This window comes from Pongo pygmaeus, chromosome 12 (assembly GCF_028885625.2).
Source record: "Pongo pygmaeus isolate AG05252 chromosome 12, NHGRI_mPonPyg2-v2.0_pri, whole genome shotgun sequence".
Taxonomy (NCBI): Eukaryota; Metazoa; Chordata; class Mammalia; order Primates; family Hominidae; genus Pongo; species Pongo pygmaeus.
Window position 1 is genome coordinate 104,998,972 of NC_072385.2, and position 23,091 is coordinate 105,022,062.

Below are 23,091 nucleotides of genomic sequence, written 5' to 3' on the forward strand. Positions count from 1 at the left end.
GAAAAAACTGTGAACACGCACAATGTGGTTCTTGGTGTGATGCAATATGAACGATCAGCATGGATGCAACCCCTCCAAAAATAAAATCCAATCAAACCTTTAGACCTCACATCCAGTTTAAAGGAACTGTAGCTTAGAGGAGCAAATTAAAAGAAACCAAAAGGAAGCAAATCCACAACCATAAGGTGGGGCATTCTGTGAAATACACTTCCCAGTCTCTTCACCAAGTCCATGTCATGAAAAAGGGAGTTCTTAAAGACTAAAAAGAGACTTCAGAAACACAGTAGCCAGATTCAACCCCATGATGCAAAACTCGAGTCTAGTTTGGGAAAAACAGCTTTAAAAGATATTTTATGGATAACTGGAGAAAGATGAAGATAAACTGGGCATTGGATAAAACTAAGGAATTGATTTTGTTAGGTGTGCTAATGTTATCCAATAATATAGAATGGAATTCCTATTTTTTTAAGACAGTCTAACATTCTTCTTCTATCTACTTTTTAAGAAAATAAATCATTATCTCCAGATGAAGTTCCCTTACATGCCCATCTCCCTAAGCCCATTCCCCAAAAGAAACCACTATTGTGAGCCTCTCATTGCCCCGTATGCTGTTATAACATATACATCATACTACCCATGAACTACACATGTACATATTCACGAAAGACATATGCAGCAGTTCCCCCAATATGCGTTCCTTTTCCCCAATTTCAGTTTCCCCTGGCAACTGCAGTCCAAAAATATTAAATGGAAAATGTAACAAATCAAGGATCCCTAAGTTTCAAATTGCGCCCTGTTATGTGCAGCGTGATGAAGTGCCGTGCTATCTGGCTCCGCCTGGCCGGAGAGGTAAATCATCCCTTTGTCCAGCTTCGCTGTCTACACTAACCACCCGTTAGTCGTTTAGTAGCCACCTCAGGTACCAAATCGAATGTTGCAGTATGGAGGAGCTTATGTTCAAGCCACCCTTATTTTGCTTACTAATACAATTACACGATGCTATACAGAAGGTATCATTTTTTGACTTGGTTTTGTAATCAAACTTATGCATGTTAACTCGACCTCGACTCCAGGCACTCTCACTAATGTAGTGTTATGCTAAAGGAATAAATCATTTTAAACATGCTCCCACTAATGAAGAATTATGTTGTTTACAAGTCTTTTTCTTAATTACAAAGGCTGCAATGAACATACTTATATAATCTCTTTACATATATGTTTTAAAGCTATGTTGTCAAGCCTTTTAGCCTTAAAATGCTTTCCACATTCTTAAAAAACTGAGGGCTCCAAAAAGTTTTTGTTTATGTGGGAAAAGTCTACCTATATTTATCACATTCAAATTCAATTTTTAAATTTAAGAATATTTAATCTGTTTACAAATGCCCATCCATTACATGTTAACACAAATCATGTTTTAATGAAAAATGGTATTTCTGTGCTCTCTTAGGCAGCACATACACTAAAATTGAAAAATGGAATTTCCAAAACAACAACAAATTCTACTAAGTAGGGTGGCACTTTTATAAACTTCTCCTATTTGCTTCTCCATTTTATTTTTTGGATATGTTGTTTTATTTGAACTATATGAAGAAAATCTAGCCTCCCACAGATGACTGACTGAAAAGTGGAGGACATCATGAGCCACTCAAAGAGTTCTGGGCATCCCCACAGGTCCTCTGTTCATACTTGGAGAAGTATTGGTCATTGGGATACACACAAGCACTTTGGGATCACTTTGGGACTGCTCTTGATGAATGGAAGGATATGCAAATTATCAACTTTGAGATTACAAAGTTGCTCTCTAAAAAGAATGCACACATACTCCCACCACAGCATGAGTTCCCATTTCCCAAATCATGGCCAACACCTGACCATTTTCACTCTTTCAAATTTATCCATTTCTCACAATATGGAATGTGATGTGTGATGTGATAATGGTAAAACTTTTTGTTCCATATAAATTATCAGTGTTTCTAACAACTTACTGAGCAGGCTATCTTCTCCACAATGATACAATACATACCATCAATAAACACACCAAGAGTCCACAGAACTACAGGTTTTTCAGGGGTAGCTAGGCCAATCTATTGGTCTAGCTGTCTATTATTGCACATTAACTCTGTAACCCTACACTTCTATAATCAATTTGCTACTCAGGATATTTGAGGATGATCTAAAATGTTCCCTTTTTGACATTTCCAGGTTTTGTTATCAACATTATACTTGGCTCATAAAATGACTAAATTGCTAGTACATGACAAAAAGGACAGCCCAGGTTGTGGGTCATGCTTCTATTCCCAGCACTTTGGGAAGCTTATGCGAGAAGACCGTTTTTGAGGCCACGGTGTACAAGATCAGCTTGGGCAACAAAGAGACCTCATCTTTACCTTTAAAAAAAAAAAAAAAATTAGCCAGGCATGGTGGCTCAACAGTCCCAGCTACTCTAGAGGCTGAAGCAGGAGGATCGCTTGAGTGTAAGAGTTTGAGGCTGCAGTGAGCTATGATCGACCTTGAGCCACTGCACTCCAGCCTGAGCAAGAGAGAGAGTCTGTGCAAAAAAAAAAAAAAAAAAAAAAAGAAAAGATTTGTTCCTTGAAGGCCTGATCAAATAACCTTCAAAATATCTAGGCATATCTTGTGACAAGTTTTATAAAGTCAATTTTAGAGCTACTGGCTTTTTCAAACTTTTTATTTCTTTTAAAGTTAATTTTGGTCATTAATGTTTCCTTAAAAATTAACTATACCACCTAGATTTTTAAATGTATTTACACTAAGTTTGTTCATATAATGTTCTTCTATTTAAATCTTTCCCATACCTGGCTGGGCATGGTGGCTCATACCTGTAATCCAAGCACATTGGGATCACTTGAGCCCAGGAGTTTGAGACCATCCTGGGCAACAAAGTGAAACTCTGTCTTTACAAAAAAATACCAAAGTTGGCCAGGCATGGTGGTGCACGCCTGTAGTCCCAGCTACTCAGGAGGCTGAGACAGGAAGATTGCATTGAGCCCAGGAGGTGGAGGCTGCAGCAAACTGTGATCACGGCACTGCACTACAACCTAGGCGACAGACTGAGACTGTCTTTAAAAAAAGAGAAAAGAAAAAAAATCTTCCATAACTAATGCCCTTTTTTGTCACTGTATTATACTTGTGCCTTTTCTTATCTGATGAATCATGTATTTTTGCCACGGAGTTGCCTATTTTAATTAGAGGAGGCTTGCCAAAGGAAGATCTTACATTGACATTTTCAAAAAGATAACAGAACTCAGTCACTGAAAACTGAATGTTATAATTCTAGACTCCATCCCATTCCCCCAGTCTTTACCTTCTTCATACACCAACTTTGCCTTCTGTCCAGGGGAAGTTGCTCCCTTTGTTTTCTCTGATGCTGTTACCTGGAAGAAGATGAAGTACTGTTCTGAAATAGAGTGTAAACATATCCCAAGTATCACAACCACCAGCATACCCAACCTTCCCCACTGCTTGCTGCTAACTCACCCTCCACCACCATAATGGAGGACCTTCATACAATATAGAGCAAAAACATCCTTCAAATACAAGAGGGAAAGAATTACTCTGTAAAGCTGAAAAACTCAGGTGATTAGAATATCTTTCTGTGCCAAAATTTTAACTGTATAAATATCCTATAACTTACTAACTGTATAACAATTGAAACACAATGGTGAGAAAAAGATTTGAGTAAAAGTTGAAATAGGCACAACTAAACTTTCTTACTGTCAAATTGATAAGCTTTCCAAGTTAAAGACTAGATCCTGATTTACCAATTTCTTACTGAAATAGGCAGCTCTCAGCCAGGCATGGTGGGTCACGCCTGTAATTGCAGCACTTTGGGAGGTCAAGATGGTAGGAGCCCTTGGGCCTAGGAGTTCAAAACCAGCCTGGGCAACGCCATCTCTACGAAAATTTAAAAATTAGCCAGGCATGGTGGTGCATCCATGTAGTCCCAGCTCCTTGGCAGGCACTTGAGCGAGGCTGCAGTGAGCTATGACCACGCTACCACAGTGCAGCCTGAGCGACAGAGCAAGACCCTGTCTCAAAATGATCCTTATTCCTCTCTCCATTCCTACCATATCCAAAAGTTTTAGCCCAGAACAATATGATTTACTCACTTGTGTAATTAGAAGAATAAGCTTTCCATGAAGGTGTGAAAGTTTCTGAAAAGTTTTGACTCTGCTTTCCATTAACTGGTAGAGGGTCCCCAGCTGGGGTACCAGGTCAGGCAACTAGAGAAAAAAATGATCATTTGGCACTATTAACATATTAGAGATGACAAACATGCAAATCATGCTCAGCTATGCCTCAGTATTTAGCCACTGCACCACACACATCTGCTTACAAGTACTTCCAGTGGCAGTGGCTACTTGCAACACAGCCTAACATCACGAATTTTCACAGAAGACCCTCAATGTCCTAAGAGGAAAAAATAATAGTCTTATAAAAAAAATGATATAAGGGCAAGAGAGTGAAACTGCAAGGTGGCACTTTTCTGTATTGATCAAATTATTTCAGATAAGGCCAATATCCAATATAAAGTAGACAGGAAATTAAAATGCCTCTACCACATATCTCCAGGCTAAAGAGGCTTTCCTCTGAATCTTATCCTCTGATGCTAGCATATTATCTACCCTTACTGTAAGGCCCTAAAGAGGTAGAGAAGCCTTTTCCCGGCTCCCGGAGACCAGAAGAACAAAGTACAAAGTTGACCTTTTGCATTTTAAATATACTTCCTATTAATGAGTCCTCTGAAGCATATTTAAAAAATAAAAGTAGGACATTCTCTTTTTTTGCTCCCATGTTGCTCTCATCGGAGTCTTTTGGTATTGAGAATATAGCTGTTACAATTGGAACAAAACACGACTGATAAAGGTCTGGCTCCTCCAGGTTCATTGAGGAATAAAACAATGGTAATTTGCCTTTCTCATAAAATCTTAAAGTCTCCTTGCTCTCTCTGCTTTCACAGAGATGATCATTTTTAACATTATGAAAGGAAACCATGATGGCCATAATTTTTCTATCCTAGATCAACTATGAAAAGCAACTGGAAAAATTTAAATGCCTCTTTTTAAAGGAAGCCATTTGGAAATCCAGAACAAACCTCTTCCTGTCCCAGTGCCTTCAAATACCTGCCTCTGGTTAACTTTCCTCCCATCTCTGGGCTCTACGAACAACGCTGGCAGCAGGGCGCGGTGGCTCATGCCTGTAATCCCAGCACTCTGGGAGGCTGAGGCGGGCAGATCACCTGAGGTCGGGGGTTCGAGACCAGCCTGACCAACATGGAGAAACCCCATCTCTACTAAAAATACAAAAATCAGGCAGGCATGGTGGCACATGCCTGTAATCCCAGCTACTCGGGAGGCTGAGGAAGGAGAATCATTTGAACCCAGGAGGTGGGGTTGCGGTGAGCCAAGATTGTGCCATTGCACTCCAGCCTGGGCAACAAGAGCGAAACTCCATCTCAAGAAAAAAAAAAAGAACAACGCTGGCTTCCCCACCTCACCCCCTACCCCCAGGATATTCTGATATTCTTTTATCTGTCCCTGTAGCACTACAGAAAAAGGGACTCCATTCTTTTTTTTTTTTTTTTTGAGACAGAGTCTCGCTCTGTCGCCCAGGCTGAAATGCAGTGCCACAAACTCTGCTCACTGCAAGCTCCACCCCCCGGGTTCATGCCATTCTCCTGCCTCAGCCTCCTGAGTAGCTGGGACTACAGGCACCTGCCACCACGCTCAGCTAATTTTTTGTATTTTTAGTAGAGACGGGGTTTCACCGTGTTAGCCAGGATGGTCTCCATCTCCTGACCTCATAATCCGCCCGCCTCGGCCTCCCAAAGTGCTGGGATTACAGGTGTGAGCCACCGTGCCCGGCCAGGACTCCACTCTTTACCTCTGATTAGCCTTTACCTGCACTCCTATTTCTAATACTTTAGTAAAAAAGTGTTTCATTCAAATGTTAACTTTAAACAGCAGACAGACACAAAAATTAGTAAAGCAAGGTTTAAGGTCACTGCATTCCAATTTATCACCTCCCTTTTGTGTCCCTGTTCAGACTATGAGCTCCAAGAAGATGGGGACCAGAGTGTTTTGTACATTGCTGAATCCCCATGCCTGGCATAGCCCTTGGCTTAGAGAAGGCACTTAAAAATATCTGCAAACGAAGGAAGAAATGAAGGAAAAGACCGAAGAAAACCATGGTTTCCTTGATAACTGCTACGGGCTGAGGGGCCCTCCCTATACCATCCTTTGGTCTGTTCTGCCATGACCTTGAATGTTACACCACAACTACTTTGGTTATACCTCAGGAGTTGATTCCAGAAAAGATTTCACTACAAGGTCTCCTGGGTCTCTCCTCACTTCTAAGCAAGTAACTGAGGCCACATTAGTGTTGCCCCATTTGCCATCCAGATTCCTAAGATCCGATGTCTGCTGGGATCATTCATGCAACTGCAATGCCCCTCGGCCACCCTCTCACCAGTGCTCCCAGGCCACCTCCCAAAACCCCTCTCACCAGTGCTGCCAGGCCACCTCCCAAAACCCCTCTCACCAGTGTTCCCAAGTGACCTCCCAAAACCCCTCTCACCAGTGCTCCCAGGTCACCTCCCAAAACCCCTCTCACCAGTGCTCCCAGGTCACCTCCCAAAACCCCTCTCACCAGTGCTCCCAGGCTACCTCCCAAGCCTCCTGCAGGCTGGGTGGGACACCCAGGATCCATCCTTATTATTGTTTGTCTCAACCCCATTCCAGCATCTTAGCGAGTTCTCCCCAAACACACAAAGAACAAACTGCTGACCTCAAAGCAGATTAACCAAGTTTTCCCTAATTCAAGCCACTGAAGGCAAAGGAGTCAGTGACAGAGAACAAGGTACTGTGACAAGGCAGGAGTTGGGTGAGACTGTGTTAAGAAGAGCTACATTTTAAAGAACAATTCAGGATTTCTTTCAACTGTCCATTAAAAACTTAAAACTTAATGTAAAGCACTAGATAAAGAAAAAAAATTGAATACTTTTATTTCCAGCTTAAAATATAATGGATGTAATGATGTGGCAAAGAACCCAACTCATATTATGAACACAATTTTTTTTTTCTGGTGTTGCTTTCCCTCTTTTATTTGCATAGGTAATCAAGAGCTGACAGCAGCACCAGCAAATTGTCAGGTAGTAAATATTTATGTTACTGTTATCATTAACTACATTTTATCCTCCTGGGGCAAGGCAGGACAGACGCATTACCATGTATAAAAACATTTAAAACCTGCTGTGTGTGTGTGTGTGTGTGTGTGTGTGTGTGTAACATCTAAATCCTAGTATGTCATTATATAACTTTTCTCCTTTCTGTATTTGTAAAGATCTCTATAGAATATATGTTAATTTTTACATCCGTGGGGCGGGGGGAAGACCAATTTATAAAAAGTCACAGCAGTGACATCATGAAAGGGCTCATGTCATTGCACCTGGGGTAAAACAAAATCTCTAAAGGAAGCATCTAACGGCTGAAGGATAGATGGGGAAAGGATGGTTTTGTTCAGCCATACTTGTCAAAGTTTACAATCCTTATCAAAGCCAAACTATTCATACTCAGCAACAGAAGCTGAAAAGACTCACCGTGGACAGGTATGATGCATGAACTGTTAACACACATTTTAGCCACTGAACCATTAGCACAGCACTGGAAAAAAAAAATGCAAGTAAACTAATGTTCACAAATTCAAAAGTAAATTCAACTGAACTATTACAAAACCCCAGACAGACAAGTGAAGATCTATAAATGTTGCTCTGTGAAAATGACTGTAATACATATATCACTGTGTATATATCACTTTCCGTTTTTTCTTTCAGATTACCTGAGATCTGTGTCATAGACCTCGGGCAGGGATTGGGGGCCACATAAGAAAACAGGACAAAAACCCCTCCCTCTAAAACAGTTCAAGAATAAAACCCATGCTTTACTTCATAATTAACTGATAGGAGGGCAGTAATCTTCATCCAAATTGAGTTCGACTGGTTTTGCATTTTAGGTTAACAATAAACATAAAAATATATTCTGTCAAGAGTAGCAAAGTCCTCCATTAACATTAAAAGGCAAATATAGACCAAAAATGTGCAAAAAACAGTCATAATTAATGAATTATTTAGCTTTCCTCTTTTGTGAGCTCAGACGGCTAATGCACCCCATGAGAAAAAAAATATTTTAAAGAAAAACTACATATTTTACTATCTAGATACTGATGATAATACACTATAAGCTTAGGATCTTTAAGATGTCATCTTATTTAAATGTTTGATCAGATTATCAAGAAAAAAGACACAAAATTTAGTCTTTTAGCTAAAACATATTTTTAGAGTCTTAAGCAGCTATCAGAGGTTCGGCAGGTACTATAAACAGCAATTTTACAATATCAACACTAAGTTATTAAATAAAATAAGACTAATCATTTAAATGACCTGCTAGCTTAAGTATCAATTTAGGAGTTTTCCAAAAGAAAACTATAATAAAACGCTAAGAATAAGAATCATTCAACTTAAAATAAGGGAGGTGGCAAGGGGCTAATATTTGACACTTAAAGAGTTTTATTAGTTAGAAATCAGAACCACCTAATATTTAATTTCATGCTGTCAGACAACACTGTTTTTAAGTCACCTGTTTAATCTTACCTATTAGGATGTCCTTGTAACCTCTTTGTAAGCTAAGGGAGAGAAAAACACTATTAACAACAGCACTTCAGAGGCAACCAATGCTGTCAATTCCTATGATACAATGACAATATTGAGAAATTATTATTCTAATAAGTAGTCTATTTTAAACCAGCATAATATTCCCATAATCAGAGTAATGAACTGATAAAAGTCCACGATAGGACTTATACGAAGGAATGTCCAGAACCGGCAAATCCACAGACAGAAAATAGCTTAGTGATTGCCAGCAACTGGGGAGAAGGAAGAATGGAGAGTGACTGCTAATAGACAAAGGATTTCTTTTTGGGGTGACAATTGCACAACTTGCAAACATACTGAAAAATACTAAAATGTATACTTTAAAAGAGTTAAATTTTATGCTATGTGAATTGTATCTCAATTTTTAAAATACAAAGAAAAAAATCAAGGTTAGGCAAATTTTTATAGTAGGCAGTATTACAAAAACATATGACCACACTTTTCTATACAAGACACTGCTTTTTTAAGTACAGAGTTTTCCCTTACCAATAATGGTACACCAGCCCACACTGTTAATACCTTAACTATACTTGCAAAATACTTCAGCAGCATGTTAGACAAATGGAATCCAGGTATAATTTCTAATTACAAAGAATACACTCTATTTTTAGGCCTAATTTTTAAAAATTTATACCCACTCTTGTAGGGCAAGTTTCAGTGAAATTATGTATACTTTTTTTTTTTTAAAGATGGGGTATTGCTATGTTGCCCAGGCTAGAGTGTAGTGGCTATTTAAAGGTGCAATCATAGCGCATTACAGTCTTAAACTCCTGGGCTCAAGCAGTCCTCCCACCTCCAATTCCATACTGCCAGTCACAGAGATTAACAACCAATCTGTGATTAAGAAAATCAATACATACAAAAATGGTTTCAGTGTTAGGTTAAGGTACCTCACAGGACATAATGGAAAAAACCAAAATGAGAATTTGGGAGCTTTATGTTGGGATGTTTACAACAATTATTCCCATGTAGATGACATCCTGTACATACAGCATTCTGTGCCACAAGTTCCAAGTGCCTCCAGGTAAACAGACACACAACAGCCATTAGCAGAATAAAGGTAAAACTGCCAATGACATTTCCTTTCATTGCCCCAGGAATTAATTTCACTTTTTTTTTTTTTTTTTTGGTCTAAAGTACTTTCCTCCATCCATGACTCACTCTAAATGCCATGTGTCCTTACGTATTACAAATCCATTTCTCTAACTACTGAATTTTCCATTTAATTCATGGCATTAGGACGCTAAAATGAAAAAAGCAGTCAGTTACCTCTTGTAACAACGGAATAACAGTATGCAGGGGCATCCTTAATACAGTCTTCTTTATAAGGTTTACATTCCTAGTTTGAAGTACTTTCTGTGAGAAAATAAAAGGATTATTAAGATAAGCATACTCACAAACCAAGGACATCACAGAAAAAAAAAAGTCTGTAAAAATGAATTCTTTAAATCATTTAAGACCAAGGCAATAAACTACAAACTGAATTTAGCAAAAATATAGGTTGGAGGGACTAAATGGAGTATGTTATATTACGTCTTGTGCTTAACAGACAAGCACAGTCTTTGGATATCAGTAAATTTACTTCATTACTAAAGTAATTTTACTTCTTTGTGTTTTATTAAAACATCTCTAGACATTTGAATACAGACATATGCCACTTTAGAGATGTTCCCAAACCTCCATTTTATGAAATTTGGGCTATATCCACCCTAGAGTGAGCAAAACAGTAAAATTACTTAGAAAGCAAGAAATCCTTTTAAATTAGGTGTCAACATTTTGGTAAAATTTTACGCCAATCAAAAGATGACATAATGAGAGCTTGAATTAAAACCCTTTAAGGGTACATCTATGGTAGAGACCCAGTCTCCACACTGGGTTACAGCAAAGGACACAGAGCATATCAGTTCCGGTCCTGCCCCTTAGAAGTACATCTTCTGGGACAGGTTGTTCAACTTCTTCAAGCCCCACATGCTTTACAGAAGTAGAAGGTGAAAATTAGGGTCCTTTTGAAAGGGTTTAGTCCCAGAGAGTCTTTCTAATGGTGTATGTATTTTTTGGTGATGGTTGTTGCTATAAATATGCTCAGAATAGAAATAGCAGTGGCACCAAAAGGCAAAAATAGACAAAGTTAGTTTCCAAACTATTAATGTATTTATTTGAAACAGGGGCCTCATTCTGCTGCCTGGGCTGGAGTGCAGTGACATGATCACAGCTCACTGCAGCTTTGACCTCCTGGTCTCAGTAATTAGTAATGATTTTCTAATTTAAAATAAGCAAATAAAAATACGTTATCCTAAACTAAGTGAAATGATAATAAACAGAGGATTCAGCCTCATTAATTTCTGTCAAGGATGTATGTAAAGAAACAAACCTATAAGCCATAGTTATAACTACTAAGAAGGTGGTGTTGAAGACAAGATTTTTCTTTTACAACTTTACTGCAGTACAAATGAAGCATAATAAACACCACATATTTAAGGTGTACTGCTTGATCAGTTTGACATACTCTCTACCCATGAAACAAATACTATGATATGATAAAAATAAACATTATCACCCTCAGGTCTCCTTGGGTCCCTTTAAATGTATCCCTCCTTCCACCCCGATTCCCAGGCAGCTACTGAACTACATATTAGTCTGCTTTTCCAGAATTTTTATATAAATAGGAATTTATATTACTTTTTGCTTGGCTTCTTTCTCAGAGCCTTAGTTTGAGATTCATGAATACTACTGGTCTATTAATAACACATTACTTATATTGCTAGATAAACAATTTGTTTCTCCATTCACCTGTTAAAGGACATATGTGTTCTTTCCAGTTAGGGGCCATTACAAAGAACATTCATGAGCAAGTCTCTGTATGAACGTATGTGTGTTATTCTCCTGGTAAATATCCTCATAAGGCAGCTTTTGGGAAGGGGGAAAATGTTTTTAGAAGGAAAAATGTTACTAACCTCTTTCTTTTTAGAGTACAGAGTACATAAATGCATAATCTCCAGGTAATACATTATAAGAACATCCATTCTTTTCTTTTTTAAAAAAGGGTTTACTTGGCTGGGAGCGGTGGCTCACGCCTGTAATCCCAGCATTCTGGGAGGCCAAGAGGGGCAGGTGACCGGAGATCAGGAGTCTGAGACCATCCTGGCAAATGCAGTGAAGCCCTGTCTCTCCTAAAAATACAAAATTAGCTGGGTGTGGCGGCGCACAACCATAATCTCAGCTACTTAGGAGGCTGAGGCAGGAGAATCGCTTGAACCTGGGAGGCAGAGGTTGCAGTGAGCTGAGACCACGCCACTGCACTCCAGCCTGGGCGACAATCAATCAATCAATAAACAGAATAAAAATTTTCTGAAAGGGTTATTCTATGCCAGCACTTTGTGAGGCTGAGGCAGGAGGATTACTTGAGAACAAGACTTTGAAACCAATCTGAGCAACATAGCAGATCCTGTCTCTACCAAAAAAATTTTAAAAATTAGCTGGCTATGGTGATGCGTGCCTGCAGTCCCAGATACTCAGGAGGCTGAGGTGGGAGGATCACTTGAGCCCAGGAGTTCATGCAGTGAGCTACAATTGCAACACTGCCCTTCCAGCCTGGGTGACAGAGTGAGACCCTGTCTCATTTAAAAAAAAAAAAAAAAAAAAAAAGCGGAAGGAAGGGCATGTGTATTTTATGCTCTTTACTAACTTTTAAAGCACATAATTTTTCATCATTCAACCACTTCTCTATTATTTCTACCTAAGTAACCTATACAATTTAAGAAGTGTTCTCATAAACAGCATTTTATTTTCCCTTTCAACAACCTATGACACTTAATGAAAATTACATATTAACATCTTTGAAATGTTCTTGCAAAAAAAAAAAAAGATTTTCAACTGAATCTCTTCTAGCTTATAGATCTAACCAGATCTAGATCTAGATCTTCAAGCTTCTAGATCTAACCTATATAAAGAACAAGATAAACAGAGCAATGTGTTAAATGATACCACAAGTGATGCAGTATGCAAAATCTTGAACACGGAACTCTCTACTGGGCAAATAACCTAACTTCTCCAAAAAACTAAATTGCAAGAGACAGAAGGGGCATACCAACTAAATACAGTGTAGACTCTGTTGGAATCTTGTTTTAAAGAAAGCAAAAATAGGCCGGCACAGTGGCTGACGCCTGTAATCCCAGGACTTTGGGAGGCCAAGGCGGGTGGATCACGAGCTCAGGAGTTCAAGACCAGCCTGGCCAACATGGTGAAACCCCGTCTCTACTAAAAATACAAAAATTAGCTGGGCAAGGTGGCACGCGCCTGTAATCCCAGCAACTCGGGAGGCTGAGGCAGGAGAATTGCTTGAACCAGGACCTGGGAGGCAGAGATAGCAGTGAGCCGAGATTGCGCCACCGCACTCCAGCCTGGGCTACAAAGCAAGACTCTGTCTCAAAAAAAAAAAAAAAAAGCAGAAATAAAAAAAAAGTTTGAGACAATCAGGGAAATATAAACACTAATGATATTTGATAATTTCTAAAGAATTACTTTTTTGAGGTGCAACAATGGATTATGGTTTTTTTTTTAAAGGATGTTTTAAGTTGAATGGGGCATATTTATGGATAAAATGATATGTGATCATCTGAGATTTGCTTCACCATAACTTGGGGAGACAAGTGAGACTATCAACAAATCAACAGTTGATTGGCTAGTATTGATAATTTTTGAAACTAGGTAATGAGTTCGTGATGGTCCACTGTACTATTCTAAATGTTCTGAACTGTTTCCTAATAAGAAAAAGAAAAAATTTGGACTTGATTCATTGGTACCTACTGAGGAAGGTTTCAAAGCATAATTAGTAGGCAATGAGGGCAGTTAAGTTATATTCCATTTCAAAAACACTGTCAATTGTTTTCTACAGATTTTTCACCAAATCTTCACCCAGGTTTCTATGCCATGGTAAACTAAAATCTACCTCCACAATATACACATTCACAAACTATTTTAAAAGTAATTTTAGGATCAATGTACCCTAAAAAGATGGATCAAATAAAATGAGACACACTATTCACAGGTTATGGATTAAAGTCACATTGACACTTACTGAAATCACAACACTGCTATGAGTCATTAAGAATAAATGCATTAGCAAATGTAAACTGCTTCAACCTGATCAGGCAGTATTTGAATCGAACTGTTTTTCACTTAAATGTTCTAGATAGAATGCTGTCAAACTGTACAATTTAAGAGAACCAAACTAGTAACTTCATACAAGCAGTCACCAACTTACACAGAAATCATAAATGCCTCCCTTTATACAAAGTTTCTAGTACTTCTACCTCTACATATCTTACAACATAACCCCCAACCCTCTTGAATTTTCCCCCAAACCTCCTACCCATTGCCAAGGTTCCACCTCACTGCCCCCTCTCACGGCCAGGGGGAAATAAGTTTCTGGAATCCAGAGTAAAAACTCAGGAACGCATTTTCCTACAGAAAAAAATATAAATTGTGATCTAGAATGCTGAGTATTATCATTCAGCTACACTATGTTTATAAAGGCTTTTATAAACTAAAGCCTAATAACCTAATAATTCAGAACAGTATTTCTATGAGAAAATGCATTCCAGGTTCAAAATAACTCAATGCAATCCCGTTGTAGGTTGGTGACTGTCTGTATAATGCCACCAAGTGATACTTGTTTGACTAAACTCATAAAACATGACATTCCAAATGGCCCTGTGACATGATGACTCACAGCTGTGAATGTGCTGTGTCAATCATTTTCTAAGAAATATTCACCATGTTAATTTAGTTAAAAATTGCTATATACTTACATTTAGCATTTCAAAATCGTTACTTTCTAAGCCCTGGGTAAGAAGAACAGGAAAGCTATTCGTCTGGAGATCTTCCTTTCCTTTTTTGTGTGTGTCTATATCCATTGCTCCCAGACGTTCTTCAATGCTAACCTACAGAACAGAAAGGATTGTTCATGTGTTACCAGACAAGACTTAAAGTAGTTTGGAGACAAAAAAAATAAAATAAAATAAAATAAAATAGGATTTATACCTCAACCCTGGAAAACACTAATATGCTCATTCTTATTCCAAGAGAACCTCATTACCATAATGCCAATGCTGGAGACAAACATTCTGCAATCCAAGCTTCCAGATTCTAGTGAAAAAAACAACTGCCCAAGAAGCACATGGTTTGAAAAAGTTCATTCATAAAAATCCTTCTAAATGAAGATTCAGAAAAGGCAAGAGACCTGGCATCTGATTCTAAAACACAAGACTTAAGATCTATTCTCACAGAAGCTTGCCCCACTATAACTATCCCTTGGTGTCACTCTCAGATCTGCAGGAGGAAACAAAATATTATTAAAAGGGCATAAAGAAATGTTATGTTCCCAAAACAATCTGTAAAAAAAGTCCTCCTATTTTTAACAGTGAGCTCCAAATGATGATTTATTAGCTAGAATATGCTATACTACAACTAAGTGTCCTTCCTTGATAAATACTTAACATTTATGTGTAAATAAACAAGATGCAATTTGCTATACAAAAACTCAACTGTGGTCTGGGTGTGGTGGCTCTCACCTGTAATCCCAGCACTCTGGGAGGCTGAGGCAGGCGGATCACCTAAGCCCAGGTGTTCGAGACCAGCCTAGGCAACATGGCAAAACCCTGTCTCTACAAAAAAATTAGCCAGGCATAGTGGCATGCATCTATGGGGTCCCAGCTACTCGAGAGGCTGAGGTGGGAGGATCACTTGAGCCCAGGAGGTGGAGGTTGCAGTGAGCCGAGATCAAACCATTGCACCCCAGTCTGGGTGACAGAATGAGACCCTATCTCCAAAAAACAAACAAACGAACAAAAACAACAACAACAAACACCCTCAATTGTACAGAACTGATTCCTGATTAAATCAAGTCTAACATGTTCTGTCAGCCTCTTTGGTTATCAAAAAGAAATTTGTTCTATGCCTAACATAGCAAACAGATGTGCTTGGTTTATCCTAACACAAAAAAGATTAAAAAGGACATGGGGAAATCAAAAAGTTGAAACTAGGCCAAGCCAAAGAAAGTTGGCACTTTATTTTTAAAGTCAGCTATCATGTAACTGAGGAATAACTTTTATGAACATGTTATGAGCATGTTTTATGAAGCTATGTTATCCCAACCCCACCACCCAATAAACACATTTAAAATCAGCTAAATTATCCTTCAAAAATTGGACAAAGAAAAAAAGACAAATTAAAGTAAAATCAGCTAAAGAAACATAGTATTTCTGTAAGAATGAAACAGTTAAAATTCCAGATTCCTTATGTAACAGGGAAGAATGTGAATGGAAGATAAAAAACAACTCTGCACAGACATGTACAGTAACCACAAAGGATTTTGGGAACTGAGGAAAAAATGAAGATCATAAACACTTACACAGTTATAATAACTATCACTTTTAGAGACCAACTGGCACTAAGTTAGCCAGGATTGCTCAGACAGCCAAGAGAAAAGAGGCATCACTGGAACTCAGCAACATGCGAAACCCAATGATAGTCATCACAGCAAGTCCTGGCTTGACTTACTCCATTTTATGTTACCCAGCTAACTACTAACTAATGGCCAAAACAGCAGCCTCTTTAGTTACTGAAGGTTCCATCTTCTCTGTTAAACAAAGATGACAATCTAGAATTATGAAACCTATGATGGTGAAGATAAAAGAGAGCATAACAGGAGAAATCTCAGTAAATTTCTAAAGATTTAACTTTGGCTCTATCCAACACACTTGTTAGAATTTCCCAGTAATTTTAAATCACAAACTCAAATATATGGTCAAAGAGGTTGCATTACCTCATTTCCCCCTGATTTCCTCTTGCTCTCTACTTGCTCGGTTTGTGGAGGAGCAGGCTTGATAGCTGCATGATGACCAGGAATCCCAGGCACCAGAACTTTTGCTTCAGAATTCATCACTGGTGTCCTCACCTGTTCAACAGGAACAGCCAAAGTGTGAAAAAGGAAATCATACCTTAGTCCTTATGTATCCTCAATGAGAAAACAGCTTTTAAAGGGCCCTCTATTGGAAAAATGTAATATAATTAATTTAATATGATATCAATTTAAGATATATTTTAAATTGAATGTTGACAAACTTTTTAAGTGACAATCTGAAAGACTGTGAATTTAAAGCTTACAATACCACATAAGAGTAAAATCCGACTGGCCTGACAGTAGTTGGTTATCAGAACTTATTAAATATTTAGTGTCACTAACACTGGTATACAATCCCCCACTACTAAATTCAACTGGCTTTAAAAAACTACAGATTACATAAGGACACAATGATTTTTAAAAATTTAAAAAGTGAAGTTACACATTTTACAACTACCTCCAGAATTCAATCTCTGCCAGAAATGCTCAGACAGCCAAGAGAAAGGTGTCATCACTGAAACTCAGCCAGCAGCGAAACCATATGGATGTCATCATAGCATGTCTTGGCTTTCCCTTTCTCACTAAACCACGAACACGTCCCCTACACGTAGAGACCAAGCTATATGCAAAATGGAGCACCATGATGATGCTCCTATGCTTTTGTGGTATTAAACTCTAGCTCCATGACGGTTTTATTACACCCTGAAATACAGCATTCCTCTCAGCAAAGTAATGCTCTTTTAAGTACTGAGACTGATAAAAACTATCTATTGATAAATCTGATATTGATATTTATCCCTACATTCTTCCTGGCCCAGATGATCACGCATCGTGGGCAGGGAAGACCCACATCCAAGGTCTTCAACTGCTAGTCTTCTACTCAGTCATTCACTCAACAAATCAGGAATACAATCTTGACATCTAAAACCATAATCCCACAAAATTTATAAAACAAGAGAATAAAGTATTTTAATAAAGAATAAAAAGATAAACTCAGTTTAATCGTAATACTAAGTAACAGTTCCATTCACCCAAATTCACCCAAAGAAATGTCCTTTTTCTTAAAACCTCAAATTTGTAATGTGCTCACCTTTGTTATAGCTGTTTCTACTTTGGGGGCCCAGCAGTTTGAAATATCTCTTACTAAACACATATGAGGTTCTCTGGAGTTTAAAGCCTGAAAATGTATTTTTTTAAAGGGGAAGATGAGAGGAAAGGAAAAAAAAGACAGTGTCAAAGCAACTGGGAATAAGAACAAAATGAAAAATAAATGACTACTTGTGCATTTTTATAAAATATTAAAAAGTATGGAAGGCTTCCACACTCAACTGTTAACCATGATCACCACTCAGACCGATGGCAGTTAAGAAAAATGGTAACTCTGAAGACATTGGGTACCAAGGTTTACTTTCCTCAGCTATGAACTGCTTGAATTTTTCACATTTATTTTTTAAAGATCAACAGAATTTTTAAACGTAACAGGTTTTAAAGAAAACACATCAGTTCATCATCCTTTTAAGAAACAGTCTGTGCTCAAAATAGTAACTAGTTCTACTCTTAACTCTCCTATTGTCCTTTCCATAAGCAAGTCAAAGGTAGCACTGATGATTAACAAAATGCACCTGTATGTCCTGACACGCTATTAAATAGGATCAGGGGAGTCAGATGCAGCAAACCAATAAAGATTTAAAGTGATACATAATTCTATATAACCATGTAATTAATCAATATCAGGAAAGATGCAAAAAAATAGTCAACAATGGCTGCAACCAGAGAGGGATGGAATTCACATATGGCAAGGAGCCATGTTTACAGCTTAACACTTTTCTCTTTTTTTTTTAATTAAACCATATGCATGTATGCTTGTGTGAGCATGTAATATTCCGCTCATAGTCTTGCTGAGGATCATACTAAGTAAAAGCATTTTAAATGCAAGCTTAAGAAATAACCTATTGTACATGCTTACGACAACTCACAAGTCTTCACAGAAACGTCTGTAGTAAACAATGTTAAATCATTGCACTGCCCATTACATTTCCACTTAGAAAATCCAATGAGTGCTAATACTTAAGAGATCCTATTATTAAGATTTATATCTTCGTAACTAGGCAAAATTCAACATAAGTCATACCTGTACTGACCAACTAGTAAGCTACTAGGAACGTGTGGCACTGAGCACCTGAAATGTGGCTAGTCCAAACTGAGATGTGCTAGAAGTGCAAAATACACACCAGATTTTTAAAACACAGTAAGTACCAAGCGAGAGGGCTGATATAAATAACCCAAACAATGCTTTAAACTGACCAGGTATTAAAGTATGTTGGATATAGAGCTCTCAAAATTAAAATAAACCACTCTATGAAGAAATCCTTTAATTAAAAAAGAATATATTATTTATCTTAAAGACCAATGTTGTTATTTTTAAAATCACTCTCTTCCATGAACATAGGGATGCTATATTGCTTTACTCCAGAGTAGCAGCTACGTACCACTCGCTCAATAGTAGGCTGAAACCAACTGCCATATACAAGCAACAATGACATTTTGTCTGAGCAAAAACCAGCAGCTAGAATAGGGATGGGTTTTGGTGTTGATTTCTTGCCTTTCCCAGGTGTTGCTATCTGAATTGTGCAGTTTGAAGTCAAAGGCTTTTTGCAGTACCTGGAAATGGAGGGGGAAATGAGATTAAAGAATTTGAAAAAAATGTCTCATACTAACTCTCTGGAACTGACATCAAGTCATGAAATGAGACCCTCCTCTAGCCTCTATACTGCCATCAGGAGTCACCTGGGTCTCTGGAGCATGAGTGCTCCTTTCAAGACTTCACCTACCTCTACCTATGCTCAAAACCTCACCACCAAAATCAGCCTGGAGACCTACTTCCCCCTCTGTCCCATTTTTTCAGGCCCCGCCAAGAAGCCCCAAGCTGCCAAACGTTCTCTTGCCACCCTTCAGGTTCTGTATGGTTCTGTCCATGCCCTGTTCCAGTCAGTCCCGTCTCTAGTTTCTCCCAACCCCCAAAAGCCTCAGCAAGCCTCTGGAGTGTAGTTCCAGCAGCAAAATTATGTCCTCAACGGCTTCTCTAGGGGCTCTCTTCACATTCTTCTTCTATCCTGGCTTGTCCCTGCAGCACTCCCAACTTGTACCTGTTTTCTCTCCCATACCATTTGTGTCAGGGGCCTTGGACATGATATAAATGAGTTCCCTGTTCTTCACTGACACTTCAAGACAACAGTCTATCCCTTTTTCGTCCCTAAAATCTTTTCAATTGTTGTCACCAGATACCAGCTACCACTCCCTCCTGTCGTCATCCAATGATCTCTGCCACCATCCACATTTCTTCAAGATTTCAGTGGCTTGAGGTCATTACTTCTAACATTACTCTAAATGAATTCCTTTCTCAGTGGTTTCCACACCCAGTGTCCAGGTTGATGGACACTTCTGACACTCTGATCTGTCAACTCCTTTCTCAAATGAACATGCCCCTCACTGTATTTCAGCCACAAACTCCTCACACCCTACACATCTTATTACCACTTATTCTCCACAAGTGTACATCCTGCATAATATCCCAGGTGTAAGCATCTCATGATCCCTATCTTTCCAACTTACTCCTCCTATCATCCTGACTCCACAACTATCTCTAGACCGAGGATTTGGGGTCTCTGCTTTAGCCTTTTGCCCTCTATAGTCTATTCTCAATGAACGACTGTCTTAAAACTCAGGCCAAAGGTCATCGAATCCTCTGCTTGAAATCCTTCAATGGCTTGCCACTGCCCAGGGAGTCCTCACTGTGGCCAGCTACCTTTGTGTCCCACTTCTTCTGAGTCTCAATTATACATTCCAGGTACACACATCCTTCTATAAATAAAAGCTTAAAGAGTTACACACTAAAATGTTAACAGTTACCTATAGGAGCAGAACTCAATGGAGGGAGCCTCAGGTTTTAAAATCAAGTGTTTGGGCATCCTGGCTGTTTTGAAATGAGTATACACTTTTTTCGTAATCTGTTTATATTTAAATAAATTCCTATACTGGTATTTTAAAAGAAGAGTGCCAACTGACAACAAGAGGTTAAAACCATTTTAAAGCTTAACAAAATTTGTGTGCAAAACTGAGTCTCAGACCATGTTTACAGTATAATGACAAGGTTTGGCAAGTTTTCTGAAAAGGGCAAATAAAAATTTCAGGTTCTCCAGACCACAAATGGTCTCCATTGAATGTGGCCTGCAAGCCAGTTTGCTGACTCCTGGTCTATGACTGCTACAAAACCTAACAACAATACTCCCCTCTGTCTATCAAAACAACAGCACTGGCAAGGGGAAGTAAAGCTTTGATAAATAAAAGTAAAGTTTTATTTATCAAAGATAAATAAAACATCATCACTGAGCCACTTTCTTCTGAAATGTATCATTAGAATTATCCAACATGTACTATGGATACATCATAAAAAGCCACTCTCCTAATCACAAATATATAAATTTGATACCCAGTTTTAACTGGTAATGTATATAGTCATGTGGATAAAGAAAAATGCTTTCAAAATAATCTAGCTGAATAGTAATATGATGCAAAGAATAACCAGGTGGGAGTATGACCAAGTAACAAGTCAGGGAAAGAAACAAATTTCTTACTTGGAAAATTTCTTACTTACCCATTTAATATGTGTTCGAAAAGATGGACTTGACCATCTCTGCAAACAACAGCCAACTTGACAGGCTAAAAGAAAAATGTAACCAACATATTATAATGGATAACATACTCCAGTCCCCAAACTAACTTATGAAAACTCAACTCTCCTTCCCACCCCATTACATAATCAGAAAAAAAAAAAAAAAAACAGCAAGAATCCATTTAAAAATAATTACCTCTGTCAAAATAACCATTAGTAGTGGTGTTGTCAAGATTCCAGATAAATGTTTAAGCCAAGAAGATTAACATTCAAGGAGAATGAGCCCTCGATGTTAGATGAACAAAGTCACTACCAAGGGCAAAGGCTGGCAACATGGAGCTGACATGCCCCTCATGCCGGGAATACAGAAAAAGCCACTTTGCCTGTATGGCTAGGAAGCAGTGTTGTAAGACCTCATCGCCTCTCTTCCTCCATCCCGTCAATGTAAGTGGCCTAAGCTGTCTGGAGATGGCCCTATCCACCTAGAAAGGGATGTTGTAAGCCCTCACTGTCTCTCTCCCTCCGTCCACTATCAATGTGAGCAGCCTAGGCTCTCTGCATGCTCCTACCTACCAGACTCTTGCTGTCAGCCTCTCTAAAGCTCATTTTTTAAAGTTCTGGAACTTTCTTAAGGAAAGCTTAAATGAAAGCACTTCCAAAACACTGCTATTCCTACTCTAGTTATAAAGGTAATGAGAGAATTCAGGGAGTAGCCAAAACATTGAGAGAAAATGAAATATATAAAGTGTTTTAAGACTAACTTTACACAACTGTAATATATCAATTAAAAACTAGAAAAAAGAGACTAACTTTCATGTGAAAACAACTTTGAAAATGTTTAAAATTCTTTACTGGTATATTTAAAAACAAGAAATCTCAGAAAGGAGAGATTTTATTAGAGAAAATTTCATTCTTTCTGAGGTTTCGTGCTACATGGCAGTTGTCAGGGGAGGGCCAGACACAGTGGCTTAGGCCTATAATCCCAGCACTTTGGCCGAGGTGGAAAGATAGCTAGAGCCTAGAAGTTCGAGACCAGAACAGGAAATATAGTGAAACCCCATTTGCACAAAAAATACAATAAAAATTAGCAGGGTATGGTGGGCACATGCCTGTAGTCCCAGCTACTCACAAGACTGGGGTGGGATCACTTGAGCCCGGGGAGGTCAAGGCAACAGTGAGCCTTGATGGCACCACTGCACTCCAGCCTGGGCAACAGGGTGAAACCCCATCTCAAAAAAGAAAAAGAAAAACAAAGTTTGGGGGAAGAGATCATTTCCCCAACATCAAATTTTCTAGTTCCCTGATCTGCAACTCCAACTGACAGGCATCCAAATCTAATCTCTAACTGTCTATAGAGAGGTCGGTAACTTTTGAAGATAAAATAAGCAGATTATTCTGCAATATCATAATCAAAGTTTTGTTTTGGAATTTTAATTCTAACTTACTGCTGTTAACTACAATCTTATATGAAGTGCCAGAATTAGAACTTGGCTTCCTGATCCATCATTCCTAGTTTAATATCTTAAAAAAAATCATTTAAAAGGCTGGGCACAGTGGCTCACACCTGTAAACCCAGCACTTTGGGAGGCCAAGGCAGGCCGATCACGAGGTCAAGAGATCAAGACCATCCTGGCCAACATGGTGAAACCCCGTCTCTACTAAAAATACAAAAATTAGCTGGGCATGGTGGCATGCACCTGTACTGTAGTCCCAGCTACTCAGGAGGCTGAGGCAGGAGAATTGCTTGAACCCAGGAGGCAGAGGTTGCAGTGAGCTGAGATTGTGCCA

At 38.6% G+C, this 23,091-nt stretch overlaps 1 protein-coding gene and 2 non-coding genes across 4 annotated transcripts in view; all 3 read right to left on the minus strand.

Moving 5' to 3' along the window:
* Positions 1 to 23,091, minus strand: part of WDR43 (WD repeat domain 43) — a 75,274-nt gene that overhangs the window by 2,497 nt on the left and 49,686 nt on the right. For both annotated transcript variants that reach the window (XM_054474130.2, XM_054474129.2), the window contains 10 exons: positions 21,286 to 21,350; positions 19,121 to 19,292; positions 17,722 to 17,808; positions 16,554 to 16,685; positions 14,539 to 14,670; positions 9,998 to 10,084; positions 8,669 to 8,700; positions 7,619 to 7,682; positions 4,131 to 4,244; positions 3,326 to 3,395 (listed from right to left, as the gene is read on the minus strand). In XM_054474130.2, the coding sequence (XP_054330105.1) occupies positions 3,326 to 3,395; positions 4,131 to 4,244; positions 7,619 to 7,682; positions 8,669 to 8,700; positions 9,998 to 10,084; positions 14,539 to 14,670; positions 16,554 to 16,685; positions 17,722 to 17,808; positions 19,121 to 19,292; positions 21,286 to 21,350 (955 nt within the window). The remainder of the gene's footprint in view (positions 1 to 3,325; positions 3,396 to 4,130; positions 4,245 to 7,618; positions 7,683 to 8,668; positions 8,701 to 9,997; positions 10,085 to 14,538; positions 14,671 to 16,553; positions 16,686 to 17,721; positions 17,809 to 19,120; positions 19,293 to 21,285; positions 21,351 to 23,091) is intronic.
* Positions 16,194 to 16,271, minus strand: LOC129030968 (small nucleolar RNA SNORD53/SNORD92). The gene has a single exon (XR_008500859.1). It is a non-coding gene; the product is annotated as a small nucleolar RNA SNORD53/SNORD92 (small nucleolar RNA).
* On the minus strand, positions 17,114 to 17,191 carry LOC129030967 (small nucleolar RNA SNORD53/SNORD92). The gene has a single exon (XR_008500858.1). It is a non-coding gene; the product is annotated as a small nucleolar RNA SNORD53/SNORD92 (small nucleolar RNA).